The sequence below is a fragment of the Girardinichthys multiradiatus genome, chromosome 4, assembly GCF_021462225.1.
Source record: "Girardinichthys multiradiatus isolate DD_20200921_A chromosome 4, DD_fGirMul_XY1, whole genome shotgun sequence".
Taxonomy (NCBI): domain Eukaryota; kingdom Metazoa; phylum Chordata; class Actinopteri; order Cyprinodontiformes; family Goodeidae; genus Girardinichthys; species Girardinichthys multiradiatus.
In genome coordinates, this window is record NC_061797.1 from 2381696 (window position 1) to 2397996 (window position 16301).

Sequence of the window (16301 nt, forward strand, 5' to 3'; positions counted from 1 at the left end):
AATATCACACTGCAGATCTGCAATGTTGTGTGTTGTTGTGCCTTTTATCCTCTGCATTCCAATAGACACACAGGAAATAAATGTGTATAACAAAACGTGCGCAATTGCAATCATTTCTGGAAGTTTTGCTTTATTTTCTGTAAAGATTGTTAGGGGTGTCTACACTTTTGACCATGAGTATATTTCTGCGCTCCAGAGATTTCAACAACAAAGCTTTGACACTGACAGAAAGAGACGCACACACCTGTTTGTACTTGTCCACATTAACCCCCTCCAGTTGACTGAGGCGAACCAGATTGGTGCCCACCAAGATCCTAAGTTCCTGTCGTTCTTTTTCTCTCTTCTCTCTGTCTCTGCTGTGACCCTGATGCTGCATTCGAACCCACAGTTTGTTCATTTCAGCAAAGTTCAGGAGGACGAAGTCAATGGAGTCATTAATATCTCCAGTCATTTCCTCTGATCCCCTGCGGAATAACAACAAGGACACCTCAACACTTTAATTCTCCTTTTACCCAAGCAATAATAGGAGTGAGAGCTTAAAAACTGTAAGACTTAACATTGAGACAGCGCATTTGCTGCAGATTCAACAATTCAGGCAGAAACGTTTACCAACTGTTAAGGAATTAATCTACCAGTCACAAAAATGGCTTGATCAGTTCAAGAGAAAGTGGTCTGAGAAGCTGTGGTCATTTTTCAGCCTGTTCACCTCTGAACTTAAAAATGCCTCCCCAGGTTGTTTGCGTCAAACAACTTGACTTAATGAACAAAATATTTTTTACCTTCTAAGTTGATGAATTAATGTGTGATACTTATATTGATTCATTTTGTCTAAAAGAAACATGACTTTAGGCGCGGCACTGATGGTGTAGGGGTTAAGCACGCGACCATATACAGTGGCTACACTCCTCGAAGCGGCCGTCCCGGGTTCGAGTCCCGGACCAGGCGATATTTGCCAAATGTCTCCCCCTCTTTCCTGTCTGCCTACTGTCAAAAAATAAAGGCCACTAGTGCCGAAAAATATCTTTAAAAAAGAAACGTGATTTTAGCAGGATTATGTTGGTTTAAATAATCTCAACTTCTAATAATTAAAATTTTCACAATGCTCAAAATACTGGGCAAAAAGGATGAGTGGCAACCATCTCTCAGTCAAATTTACTGATTTACACACCAATTAATTGCTAAAATGTTTTTGATTATCTAAGCCTTAGTTTTTCTTTTCCAAATTGTAAAGTTTGAAAACTGCTTTTTCTGTCATTTCAATTCAAAAATACCTTATTTATCCCAAAGGGAAATTAAATGTTGCTGTAGCACATATTGTGCAGGTTTTGTCAAAGAGCCGTTGTAGATGCTGATGGGTGTGGGCAGGAAGGATCTCCTGTAGCGCTCTGTCTTACTGCAGATCTGAAGAAACCGGTTTCTGAAGTTTTATACCACTCTGTAGATTCCATTAGTTTCTCTCAAAATTCCAGCAGACATACCTCTTGGTTGCATCTCTGATCAGTGCTATCCTTGTTAGGCCTTGTTTTCATACTCTAGACCTTGTGATGAAATATGGCGCTGAGTGTGAACAAATAACAGTATTTCCCCATACCGTTGTCATGACCATTTTTAATAACCTTTGAGTTTAATCTAACCGGGTACTCTGCTCCTGAGAGAAAATGTAACTACAGTAGAATAATGCTGTAACAACTTTTAAAGAATCAGTTACATGTTTAATTTCTTCAGTATCGCAAACAACACAGGAGATGGCAGAACAATTTTTATTTCTACCCCTCACAAGTTGATGTTCTGGTACATAATGTTACTACCTGATTGTGTGTCGAATCAGACAAAGTAAGCTCCTATGTAATTATACATAGGATTGATCCCTCATGGGTCGCTCATTTAATTTAGAACTGTCTACTTAAAAAAATAAAATAAATAAATAAAGAATAGCACACTCCTTAACATTAATAGAGAACTAGAATAACTGAGGTTTCTTTTTAGTACAGTTGCTAAACTTACACATAGTCATAGCTCAGTTGAGCCATCTGTTCCCGCAACTCTAAAGTGATGACTTTTTGGAATTCTTTCTGAATAAAATGTATTCTAGAATAAAATAATTGGCATACTCATGAACATGATTACTTCATCCTCAGTAAGTGAGACAGCATTGGACGTAAGTGTAGAACCTGATCTGTGTTTGGACTGTTTTGATCCAGCGGAGCTTTCTAAATTTTCAACAATAGCTTAATCAAAACATTCAAGTAGTACTATGGACTAAATCCCAAACAAATGATTTGAGAAATGTTGCCTTTGATTAACAGCCAAATTTTTGATAATCTATCCATAGTAAACAGATTCATACCACAGGCTTTGAGGGTGATATAATTAAACCTATGATTAAGAAGCCTTCTATTGATGAAGATGACTTAATAAATTATAAACTTATATCTAATCTTTCCATCTTGTGAAATTCTTGAATAAATAGTTGCTAATCAAGTGTGTGATCACACAGTAATGATGTTTCAAGAGTTTCAGAGCTCATCATAGCACTGAAACAGCACTGGTGAAAGTCACCAACGATATTTTCCTGGCCTCAGATAATGGATTTCTGTCTGTACTGTTAGATCTCAGGCCCACATTCGATACCATCAATCACCATATTTTCTTAGAAAGGCTGGAATATGCTGTAGGGATCAAGGAAACATCACAAGGATGGTTTAAATCTTGTTTGACATATTCCTGTTTACTCATTTTAGTGAAAAACCATCTTCATGCTTCCTGTGGTACTTGTGTAGTAATACAAGGATTCAGTGGTTGAACCAATTCTCTTGCTTCAAATTGGTAAAATTATCAGACAGCATTTGATTAAATTTTTACAGTTAAGCCAATGATACAGAGCTGTATTAATCCATAAATCCTGATGAATGCAATCAGTTAGGTAAACTACTGGCATGTCCCAAAGACATAAGAGTCTGGGGCCTGATGTACAAAGCGTGTGTACGCACTAAAACCTACTGCTCTCCAATTTTGCATTATTTGCTGTTATTTCACTTTTTAACTTTATGTTCTCTCTCCGTTTTTCTCTTCATAGAAGCTACATCTGGCCTGGGTTTCTGGTGTGCTATTGCTGCTAATCTCTTCATCTTCTTCTTTAGATGATAGACTTTGTCTTTCTATCTTTAGCCCTGTCTGTCTTCTACACAAAGCCATTGGCTGAGCTTTTCCTGTGACTGTACGTTGTGTCTTTTATATATTAGACTTCCTGTAGACCTGTTTAATGTGTTTCTGTCCTAGATGAATCCACTAAAGAGGCTACTACTGCCATTAACTGTCTACTTTTTCTTTAACATAGAAAGTACTCCTGGATCAGTGATTCTGCGTTTGTGTTAATGTGTTTGGTGTGTATGTTCTTCCTTCTTAAACCCCAGCTGGTCACAGGAAATTGCTACTTACACTGAGCCATGTCATGCTGGAGGTTTCTTTCTGTTAAAGTGAGTTTTCTTTTCAGTTGTCGCTACATGCATGCTCAGTATAAGGGAATGCTGCTAAGTTCATGACTGTGTAATAGATCCTCCACTGTCGCTATAGTGGCAGGAGTAGTAGGGGTTCATCCTGTAATTGGTGGGTTCGAAGTTCAAACCCCCGTGCCGTCCGTCTCAGTCATTGTGTCCTTGAGCAAGACAATTCACCTGCTTTGCCTGTTGATTACAGTCAGAGAGCCCAGTGGCACCGATTGTATGGCAGCCTCACTTTTGTCAGTCTGCCCCAGGGCAGCTGTTCCTACAACATAGTCTACCACTGTCAGTGTTTGACTGTATGTATGAATGGGTGAATCACTGATTGAACGAGGACCTTTGGGGTCCTCGTACTACATAAAGCGTTATAAAAGTGTAGGCCATATACCATTTTACATGGTCGTTGAGACGATGTTACATATTTTTTAACCTATTGGTGTTGGCTCAGTATGTAAAACTGGGCTGAAATGAATGACCAATGTTTTATTTTATTTCGTATTGCTGTTTCTGTATGTGTGTTGGGAGGGGAAGTGGCTTGGTCATGCTGTTTTTCTTTGGGCATGTGACAGTGATAGAGATGCCACACAGGATTCTGTAGTGCTTAACTGAAGCAGGGAAGCAATATATATACACACACAGTGACTTGTAAAAGTATTCACACCCCAGAACCTTTCCACATATTGTCACATTACAACCACAAACATAACTGGGATTTTATGTGAAAGACCAACACAGAGTGGTATAAAATTGTGAAGTATAAATAACATTATGCATGATTTCTTGTTTTTTAACAAATAAAAAAACTGAAAAGGGCATTGTGCAAAAATTACAGCTGCATGTCTTTTAGGGCATGTCTCTACGAGCTTTGCACATCCAGAGACTGAAATTCTTGCTCATTCGTCTTTGCAAAACAGCTCAGTCAGATTAGATGGAGAGCGTTTGTGAACAGCAGTTTTCAGATCTTGCCACAGATTCTCCATTGAGTTTAGGTCTGGACTTTGACCGGGCCATTCTAACACATGAATTTGTTTTGTTCTAAACCATTCCATTGTAGCCCTGGCTTTATGTGTAGGGTCATTGTCCTGCTGGAAGGTGAACCTCCGCCTCAGTCTCAAGTCTTCTGCAGACTCCAACGGGTTTTCTTCCAAGATTGCCCTGCATTTGTCTTCATCCATCTTCCCATCAACTCTGACCTCCTTCCCTGTCCCTGCTGAAGAGAAGCACCCCTAGAGCATGATGCTGCCACCACCATATTTGACAGTGAGGATGGTGTGTTCAGGGTGTTAGTTCTCCACCACACATAGCGTTTTGCATTTTGGCCAAAAAGTTACATTTTGATCTTGTCTGACCAAAGCGCCTTCTACCACATGTTAGCTGTGTCCCAAACATGGCTTCTGGCGAACTGTAAATAGGACTTCTTATGGTTTTCTTTTAACAATGGCTTTCTTCTAGCTTCTCCTTCATAAAGATGCATGCACAACTATTAGTGAATGACTAATAGTTGTCCTGCGGACAGATTTCCCACCTGAGCTGTGGATCTCTGCAGTTTGTCCAGAGTCTGCCTGGGCGTCTTGGTTGCATCTTGGATCAGAGCTCTCCTTGTTCGGCCTGGAGAGCCGAACAACGAGAGCAATCTCCGTCCACTTAAGCTTCCAGTTTAGGTGGACGGCCTGGTCTTGGTAGGTTTCCAGTTGTGCCATACTCTTTCCATTTCGTGATGATTGATTGAACAGAGCTCCATGAGATGTTCAAAGCTTGGAAAATCTTTTTATAGCCTAAGCCTGCTTCAAACTTCTCCACAACTTTATCCCTGACCAGTCTGGTGTGTTCCTTGGACTTCATGATGCTGTTTGCTCCCCAATATTCTGTTAACCAACATCTGATGCCGTCACAGAGCAGCTGTATTTGTACTGAGATTAGATTACACACAGAGGAACTCTATTTATTAGCATCATCAGGCAACATCTGAAAACAATTGGTTGCTCTCAGAGTAAAGTGGGCTGAATACTTTTGCACACCGTACTTTTCATTTTTTTATTTTATAAAAAATGTTTTAAATCATGTATAATTTTCGTTCCACTTCACAATTGTATACCACTTTAAGTTGGTTTTTCACATAAAATTCCAATAAAATATTATATTATGTGGGTGTAATGTGACAATTTCTGGAAAGGTTCAAGATGTATGAATACTTTTACAAGCCAATGTATATAATATGTATAACATCAGTAAATATCAGTTATCACCCATAACAGCATTATTATTATTGGATATTGATGTTTACATTGTACCACATTTTTAAGATCATTTGCAGTTCTGCTGAAAATAATAGTAGTCCAACGTTACTAACAATTAATCACTTTTTTGATTATTTATTAGGAGGTTTTGTAGAGCAGCAGAAAAGAAATAGACCCGACAGGTATGACATGCATGTTGTTTATTTCAATGGAATTTTTAACTGAAAGAGGTTTGTTCAAAATCACGGAGGTCATTCATTCTATGTCTAACAGAGGTCTTTATTTAAGAACGAAGGCAGCAGATGTATATGCGGTCATAGTGCATTATTCTCTGAAGATTTTACTGAAAGTAGTGTAGAAACAAAAAGCAAAGATTCATCCACTAATAAGCTTTAGGATGATCAAAGGAGAGCTACAGTTACCATTGAGTACTATAACTATTAAAAAGACTGTTACATAAGACCCAAGTTATCAGCAAGAAGCCCCAGTAAAGTCCAAAACGCTACATAGTAAAGAGGTTACAGTTTGGTAAAAAACATGCACTGACTAGCCTAAAGAGAAATGGCGCATCAAACTGCAGTCTAATGAAGCCAAGTTTGATCTCTTTGGGTCTGGACGGTTTGTCAGATGACACCAAAACACTGATTTCATACAGTACACTGAAGCACGGTTGCTCAGGCATTATGAAATAGGGATGTTTCTAAAACTATTGTTACTGTCGGGCCTATACCACGGATAAGGAACAATCTGAATACATCAGATTACGTAAAGAGGTCATGTTGCCTTTTACTGATTACCTTGGACATGGGTGTTTTAAAAAGTCACCAACCCCAAACACAGAAGTAAGCATGCAACATCTTAGCATTAACCAAAACTATTGAACGTTTTGAAGCAGCCATTCAAATCCCCAGTTCTTAATTAACTGGAAAACGTGTGGGGTGACATCAAATATGTTGTTTCGGAGTCAAAATCAGAAAATGCGAAGAAAGAGTGGAATGCTATCCCGTTGTCCTTGGCTGGAATACCTTTTCACAGGCGTCAGAAATCAGACAACTCAATGCACAGATGTAATGCAGTTCTTAGAAATAGTGCTTATACAGGTCCTTCTCAAAATATTAGCATATTGTGATAAAGTTCATTATTTTCCATAATGTCATGATGAAAATTTAACATTCATATATTTTAGATTCATTGCACACTAACTGAAATATTTCAGGTCTTTTATTGTCTTAATACGGATGATTTTGGCAAACAGCTCATGAAAACCCAAAATTCCTATCTCACAAAATTAGCATATTTCATCCGACCAATAAAAGAAAGGTGTTTTTAATACAAAAAACGTCAACCTTCAAATAATCATGTACAGTTATGCACTCAATACTTGGTCGGGAATCCTTTTGCAGAAATGACTGCTTCAGTGCGGCGTGGCCTGGAGGCAATCAGCCTGTGGCACTGCTGAGGTCTTATGGAGCCCCAGGATGCTTCAATAGCGGCCTTTAGCTCATCCAGAGTGTTGGGTCTTGAGTCTCTCAACGTTCTCTTCACAATATCCCACAGATTCTCTATGGGGTTCAGGTCAGGAGAGTTGGCAGGCCAATTGAGCACAGTGATACCATGGTCAGTAAACCATTTACCAGTGGTTTTGGCACTGTGAGCAGGTGCCAGGTCGTGCTGAAAAATGAAATCTTCATCTCCAAAAAGCTTTTCAGCAGATGGAAGCATGAAGTGCTCCAAAATCTCCTGATAGCTAGCTGCATTGACCCTGCCCTTGATAAAACACAGTGGACCAACACCAGCAGCTGACACGGCACCCCGGACCATCACTGACTGTGGGTACTTGACACTGGACTTCTGGCATTTTGGCATTTCCTTCTCCCCAGTCTTCCTCCAGACTCTGGCACCTTGATTTCCGAATGACATGCAGAATTTGCTTTCATCCGAAAAAAGTACTTTGGACCACTGAGCAACTGTCCAGTGCTGCTTCTCTGTAGCCCAGGTCTGGGGAATGCGGCACCTGTAGCCCATTTCCTGCACATGCCTGTGCACGGTGGCTCTGGATTTTTCTACTCCAGACTCAGTCCACTGCTTCCGCAGGTCCCCCAAGGTCTGGAATCGGCCCTTCTCCAAAATCTTCCTCAGGGTCCGGTCACTTCTTCACGTTGTGCAGCGTTTTCTGCCACACTTTTTCCTTCCCACAGACTTCCCACTGAGGTGCCTTGATACAGCACTCTGGGAACAGCCTATTCGTTCAGAAATTTATTTCTGTGTCTTACCCTCTTGCTTGAGGTGTGTCAATAGTGGCCTTCTGGACAGCAGTCAGGTCGGCAGTCTTACCCATGATTGGTGTTTTGAGTGATGAACCGGGCTGGGAGTTTTAAAGGCCTCAGGAATCTTTTACAGGTGTTTAGAGTTAACTTGTTGATTCAGATGATTAGGTTCATAGCTCGTTTAGAGACCCTTTTAATGATATGCTAATTTTGTGAGATAGGAATTTTGGGTTTTCATGAGCTGTATGCCAAAATCATCCGTATTAAGACAATAAAAGACCTAAAATATTTCAGTTAGTGTGCAATGAATCTAAAATATATGAATGTTAAATTTTCATCATGACATTATGGAAAATAATGAATTTGATCACAATATGCTAATATTTTGAGAAGGACCTGTACAAGTAGATATTAGTTCAGGGACACACGAGAATGTTAAATCTTAAAGCATTTGTCAGTCATACAGTGTTTTGAGTTCATAAAGAAAAATGCAGACTCTAATTATGATTTTTTTTTTAAGTATAGAAATGTAAAAGAAAGAGAGACTTACTCCACTTGTTCTCCATCATCTGGTAGAATGTTACGGGTACACTGCAACAGGTAATTTCTGAGGAAGAGACCCCTGAGTGGGTGCTGGACGCCACGACACATCTCTACCAAGTCTTTCAGAATGTCTTTGCGAGACTGAGGAAAGGAGCGAACATACACCACGCCCACTGTGATCAGTAGATAGCTGAGGAGGGAAACAAGCAGATAACATGTTTGTGCATGTTGAATTTTGGACAGTTTAAAGGGAACCTAATATGCAAAATTCACTTTCTGATCGTTTTAATACTTCCACTTGTGTCTCTTATGCTTCTACAAACAGTCCGAACACAAAAAAAACCATTCAGCCATTTTTGGGCTATAAATGAATGTTTTATTATTATTTTTATTTAGAAATTGCGTGATTTTAAAAGCTGTGTAATTTTGATGTCACAATATCACTGGAACCTAACGTTACCTGAGCCCCGCCTCTGACTAGCACCTGAAGCAGAGCTCCACCCACTTGATTTTCAGTGGAGGACCAAGTCTCGGCGGCTGGTTTTACTTTACACGTGCTTTACAATGGCTACTCTCAAAGGCAGATGTTCTGTTGCTGGCAGCAAAGACCCACATGTCCATGCACATTTTCCTGCTGTCAGATAAGAGAGGTTGGCTTCATTTTATTTTTGAGGGCAATGTTCCAGTCACATTGCCGAAGACAGTACTAGTTTGCGCTAATCACTACCCCACGGACTGCCTTGAGAATTCATATCAGTACAGGCCAGGATTTTAAGAAAGACACTGACTGAAGAAAATTCAGTCCCTATTGTTTGTGGCAAATCTGCAGATGACAGAAATAAAAAAAAAAGTACTAATTTCTGTGTTTTATAAGATTTGGTTTCGCCTTCACTTGTAGAAGGTGCTGGTTGGGGGCGTGGCCAGATACAGCTAATTTGCATAAAAGTGACAGAGCCCTAAAACAGCTCATTCTGAAAGGAGCTCAAAAAGGGGAAACTGAGGAGGTAAAATCTCATTTTCTGAAATTGATTTTCTGCAAAAAGTTTAATTAACATGTTTTGTATAGCCCACAGACCTATCCCAAATGTTTAAAAGGAAGTACACTGCTTAAAAAAATAAAGGAACACTTAAACAACACAATATAACTCCAAGTAAATCAAACTTCTGTGAAATCAAACTGTCCACTTAGGAAGCAACACTGATTAACAATAAATTTCACATGCTGTTGTGCAAATGGAACAGACAACAGGAGGAAATCTTTGGCGATTAGTAAGACACACTCAATAAAGGAGTGGTTCTGCAGGTGGGGACCACAGACCACTTGGCTGATGTTTTGGTCACTTTTGAATGTTGGTGGTGCTTTCACACTCGTGGTAGCATGAGACGGACTCTACAACCCACACAAATGGCTCAGGTAGTGCAGCTCATCCAGGATGGCACATCAATGCGAGCTGTGGCAAGAAGGTTTGCTGTGTCTGACAGCGTAGTGTCCAGAGCCTGGAGGCACTACCAGGAGACAGGCCAGTACACCAGGAGACGTGGAGGAGGTCGTAGTAGGGCAACAACCCAGCAGCAGGACCACTATCTCTGCCTTTGTGCAAGGAGGAACAGGGTGGGCACTGCCAGAACCTTGCAAAATGACCTCCAGCGGGCCACAAATGTGCATGTGTCCGCAACAAACTGTTAGAAACCGACTCCATGAGGATGGTTTGAGGGCCCGACGTCCACAAATGGGGGTTGTGCTCACAGCCCAACACCATGCAGGACGCTTGGCAATTGCCAGAGAACACCAAGATTGACAAATTCGCCTCTGGCGCCCTGTGCTCTTCAGAGATGAAAGCAGGTTCACACTGAGCACATGTGACAGACGTGACAGAGTCTGGAGACACCATGGACAGCGATCTGCTGTCTGCAACATTCTTCAGCATGACCCGTGTGGCACACCATTACTGACCCACACGGCCCTCCAAAGAAATGCTCGCCAGAGGCAGCCTGACTGCCAATAGGTACTGAGATGAGATCCTCAGACCCCTTGTGAGACCATATGCTGGTGCGGTTGGCCCTGGGTTCCTCCTAATGCAGGACAATGCTAGACCTCATTTGGCTGGAGTGTGTCAGCAGTTCCTGCAAGATGAAGACATTGAAGCTATGGACTTCAATGCTATGGACCGTTCCCCAGACCTGAATCCGATTGAGCCCATCTGGGACATCATGTCTCGCTCCATCCACCAACGTTAAGTTGCACCACAGACTGTCCAGGAGTTGGCGGATGCTTTAGTCCAGGTCTGGGAGGAAATCCCTCAGGAGACCATCCGCCGTCTCATCAGGAGCATGCCCAGGCATTGTAGGGAGGTCATACAGGCACGTGGAGGCCACACACAATACTGAGCCTCATTTTGACTTGTTTTAAGGAAATTACATCAAAGTTGGATCAGCCTGTAGTGTGTTTTTACACTTTAATTTTATGTGTGACTCCAAATCCAGGCCTCCATATATTAATAAATTTGATTTCCATTGATGATTTTTGTGTGATTTTGTTGTCAGCACATTCAACTTTGTACAGAACAAAGTATTCAAAGAGAATATTTCATTCATTCAGACCTAGGATGAGCTATTTGAGTGTTCCCCTTATTTTTTTGAGAAGTGTATACTGGTCCTTCTCAAAATATTAGCATATTGTGATAAAGTTCATTATTTTCCATAATGTCATGATGAAAATTTAACATTCATATATTTTAGATTCATTGCACACTAACTGAAATATTTTAGGTCTTTTATTGTCTTAATACGGATGATTTTGGCATACAGCTCATGAAAACCCAAAATTCCTATCTCACAAAATTAGCATATCATTAAAAGGGTCTCTAAACGAGCTATGAAACTAATCATCTGAATCAACGAGTTAACTCTAAACACCTGCAAAAGATTCCTGGGGCCTTTAAAACTCCCAGCCTGGTTCATCACTCAAAACCCCAATCATGGGTAAGACTGCTGACCTGACTGCTGTCCAGAAGGCCACTATTGACACCCTCAAGCAAGAAGGTAAGACACAGAAAGAAATTTCTGTACGAACAGGCTGTTCCCAGAGTGCTGTATCAAGGCACCTCAGTGGGAAGTCTGTGGGAAGGAAAAAGTGTGGCAGAAAACGGTGCACAACGAGAAGAGGTGACCAGACCCTGAGGAAGATTGTGGAGAAGGGCCGATTCCAGACCTTGGGGGACCTGCGGAAGCAGTGGACTGAGTCTGGAGTAGAAACATCCAGAGCCACCGTGCACAGGTGTGTGCAGGAAATGGGCTACAGGTGCCGCATTCCCCAGACCTGGGCTACAGAGAAGCAGCACTGGACTGTTGCTCAGTGGTCCAAAGTACTTTTTTCGGATGAAAGCAAATTCTGCATGTCATTCAGAAATCAAGGTGCCAGAGTCTGGAGGAAGACTGGGGAGAAGGAAATGCCAAAATGCCAGAAGTCCAGTGTCAAGTACCCACAGTCAGTGATGGTCTGGGGTGCCGTGTCAGCTGCTGGTGTTGGTCCACTGTGTTTTATCAAGGGCAGGGTCAATGCAGCTAGCTATCAGGAGATTTTGGAGCACTTCATGCTTCCATCTGCTGAAAAGCTTTATGGAGATGAAGATTTCATTTTTCAGCACGACCTGGCACCTGCTCACAGTGCCAAAACCGCTGGTAAATGGTTACTGACCATGGTATCACTGTGCTCAATTGGCCTGCCAACTCTCCTGACCTGAACCCCATAGAGAATCTGTGGGATATTGTGAAGAGATCGTTGAGAGACTCAAGACCCAACACTCTGGATGAGCTAAAGGCCGCTATCGAAGCATCCTGGGCCTCCATAAGACCTCAGCAGTGCCACAGGCTGATTGCCTCCATGCCACGCCGCATTGAAGCAGTCATTTCTGCCAAAGGATTCCCGACCAAGTATTGAGGGCATAACTGTACATGATTATTTGAAGGTTGACGTCTTTTGTATTAAAAACACTTTTCTTTTATTGGTCGGATGAAATATGCTAATTTTGTGAGATAGGAATTTTGGGTTTTCATGAGCTGTATGCCACAATCATCTGTATTAAGACAATAAAAGACCTGAAATATTTCAGTTAGTGTGCAATGAATCTAAAATATATGAATGTTAAATTTTCATCATGACACTATGGAAAATAATGAACTTTATCACAATATGCTAATATTTTGAGAAGGACCTGTATTAGGTCACCTTTTAATGATTAGTTTTCTAGAACCTGAACTGTCAAGAGTCTGCTGTGATTGTTATGGTAACACTGTGATAATCTTTGCATTTAATTCTTTTTTTTTACCATTACAGGCCTCTATTGTGTGGTAATGCCTTACATTACCTTCTACCTTCAAGATGTTTTTTTTGCCGCACCTCTTAAAAAAACAACCCAACCGTGTCTTCTTCAGACTGATGCCACCTTTCGTTCACCATGGTGGCATAAACCATTCCATCTGACGTTGGTGGATAGGCTCTCTTCAAATGACAAAACAAACAAATCATTAAGCCTGTCGAGACCGCTTTAATTTAGACAGAAGGACTGAGTATAGTAGATCTGCTCTGTTTGATTCTTCTGTGCTTGAACCTCTGGCCACCAAGACACATCCTGGATTTGAAAATCCCGGAAGGCTTTAGGAAGTCTCTGACTTCAGAAAAGTGTCATACTGTACAGGAAAAAAAAAACTGTTTAATACTAGCTCTGCTAATTACTGGTATTAGATGATAAAGGATTTAAATTTTTTACATCCATTATTTTGTCATTGTTGTGAAGTACCATATTAATGTTAAAAGGAGTTTTTATCATTTGAGGCAGATAGCCAAAATAAAATACTTTATTCCAAAAAGACATTTTGAGACAGTGATCCATGCCTTTATTACCACCCGGCTGGATTACTGTAATGCACTTTATCTGGGGGTTAGTGGGTCCTCCATTTCCCAACTGCAAAGGGTCCAACATGCTGCAGCGAGGCTTTTAACTGGTACACGTAAATATGAGCACATTTCTCCCATCTTATCTTCACTTCACTGGCTGCCTGTGCCTTTTAGGATCCATTTTAAAATACTTTTATTTGTTTTTAAATCTCTTAATGGCCTTGCTCCACATTATATGGCTGATCTGCTCCTTATAATCCCTCCTGCTCCCTTAGATCAGCTGATCAACTGCTCCTGAGTGTCCCTAAGACCAGACTTAAACTAAAGGGAGATCGATCTTTTGCTGCAGCAGCTCCTAAACTTTGGAACGAGCTGCCCCTCCAACTCAGACAGTACTCTTCACTGTCTGTTTTTAAAATGCATCTTAAAACCTACTTGTTTTCTTTGGCATTTGACACTGTGTAAGGTGTTGTGTTTTGTTTGAATTAGTTGCGTTTTTTGTTTGTATTATGAGCTGTGCTGAATCTAGTTTCTGCACAGTACTTTGGTCTGCTGTGGTGCAAAAGTGCTTTATAATTAAAGTTGGATTGGACTGGATTAATAAAACCCCGTTTTACAGCGACTGCTCTCGTCTCCCAACACATAATGACCACTCCCAACAAGAAGCTCACTGAATGCTGTTCTGTTATCTTCTGATATTACAGCTTTTAAGAAGAACTGACTGTCAGCAGGCCAAAGCTTGGCTAAAACTGGAGATGGTAAAATGACCAGAATTATTGAAGAGGTGCATCTCTAGTTGTAAAGCAAAAAAAAACACCTCTAGGATGCACAGGTTCATACAGCAGATTCCAATCAGTTGCATAATTTCTGTCTGATGGGGACCTTTGCATTGTTTAAAGAGAAAGCCTGTTTTTTCCCCTTATCAAGTTTTAAACAGTTTTCTATTAAACATGTTTCTCAGGTGTACCCCACCTGTTAGACAATGACCACTGGGAATGGCACAAGCCTCCAATATTCTGCAAGATTACTAATGTGCATTAATATATTCGAGATCTTCCAATAAAGCAGAACTTTTTCAGCTGGAGCTATGCTTTTTCATATCCAGCTGATATGAAACAGCAGAGCTTGCTCACTGTGGACTGGCAAAAACAAGGCACATAGAACCCATCTTTTCAGCTGCACTCTTTTTGGCATTTAAAGTAAAGAAATAGGGATGGAAAAGTAAACCAATGCACAAAAACGTAAAAAGAACATTTCTATAATAGTACCCAATCTCCACTCAAAGATATCAAATCCAGACACAATCAGAACAAAAAGACTTGCTGAGTAAAGCTTAACTTTTTGACTGGTCCAAAACACCTGCAAAAGTATTCCTGGAGAGAAAAAAGAAAGACAAAGCATACTCTAATATTAATACTCACAGCCTGGGTATGATGTTCCCAGCATACTGGACCAGCTCATAAAGATCCGCCACTTTGCGTCCCTTGGCAAACTCATCGGTCAAATAAACCTCAAGGTAGTGCAGTTCATCAGAGATGGCCATGTCTGAAACACTGTCAGGAACTAAAACAACATAAATGTGTGTGCTGTGGTGCAATATTATGTACTCAAAATCACACAAACTGAAATTATGTTCACCTAAATTATGCTATGTTTAACTCATTAATAGGACAACCAATCATAGCATCATACAAGAAATGATTTGGAAATATTCTTTGACTTGACTAATTTGAGTGCTACTGAAAAATAAATCCAAATATTACCTGGTTAAATAAAATATTTCAATATTTTTATAATTTATTAGTGGAGTTTATGAAGGCCACACTAAAGATATATTACTGGATATTTTATCATTAAACAAATAGTTTTTTCAGATCCTTTTCGTTAACCATATTTAAATTTTGCAGTACCATAAAATGTTTTATTAGGTCAGTTTCAACCCTCTTGGTTCCTCAAAGTGGAACTAACCCTGGGTCTGTCTTTACCTATCACTACTACAGTCTGTCGGAGTGTCAGCCAGGCAGATACCCAAGTGAGTCGCAGGAACGGCATGGATTGTTTTTTTAAGCGCGACCCCAACCAAACCACAGAGCTTCCAGGCAAGCGGCCAGGGTACTGGGAAATGTCACGGTGCTCCCGATGGCCAGTCCGCTCCTGCTGCCATCCTCCTGTGGAAGCACTGTTAGCTAAAGAATGTCCTTACAGGAGCCTGTAAGCACCAATAAACATGTACACATTAGTTCAATCTGAAAACACTTTTACTAGACTATTACTCTAAGGCTCGTTTGTGCTGATCAGTTGTAAAAATAAAATGAATTAATAACAGGCCGTATCTTTCAGATGGGGGTCCTCAGATTCTCTTATTTAAACTGATTTAACAGGTCTCACTATATGGCTGCCAGCAAGCTCAGACCTCTCTCCTTCTGGTTTGTTTCTAAGGAGTTCCTCTTATACATCTAATTTTTTTTCCAAGGCACCGGAGATTTGATGTCAGACCAGCAGAACCGCAAATGTAAAAGGATACATAACTCATAGTAGCTCTTTGGAGAGAGCATAGATGTCCTCAGTTCACCCAGCATGTTGGAGGCATGCTTTAAAGCATCCATCAGTTTGTTCTTATCCTGGAAAATACAAAACAAAGCCAAGCTTTGAAAATATTATAAAGAAAAAAAAACAGCAAATGTGATCAGGAAATAGATACAGCCATCATATGTTCTAGAACATACACTAGATCTGAGGAGCAGCAGTTTTTCTGAAAATAAGAAGAGCAAAGCACGTATTATATTTGATAATTATTCAGTTAGTCTCATGGTGACCAGAAGCTTTTAAAGCTGCAGAACATCACATGAGTAAGAAC

The 16301-nt window shown here is 40.5% G+C and overlaps 1 protein-coding gene across 2 annotated transcripts in view; it reads right to left on the minus strand.

The window, feature by feature from the left end:
• vps35 (VPS35 retromer complex component) overlaps nucleotides 1-16301 on the minus strand; it is a 45999-nt gene that overhangs the window by 19365 nt on the left and 10333 nt on the right. For both annotated transcript variants that reach the window (XM_047363190.1, XM_047363189.1), the window contains exons 3-6: nucleotides 15969-16065; nucleotides 14866-14989; nucleotides 8555-8737; nucleotides 245-464 (exon numbers count right to left, since the gene is read on the minus strand). In XM_047363190.1, the coding sequence (XP_047219146.1) occupies nucleotides 245-464; nucleotides 8555-8737; nucleotides 14866-14989; nucleotides 15969-16065 (624 nt within the window). The remainder of the gene's footprint in view (nucleotides 1-244; nucleotides 465-8554; nucleotides 8738-14865; nucleotides 14990-15968; nucleotides 16066-16301) is intronic.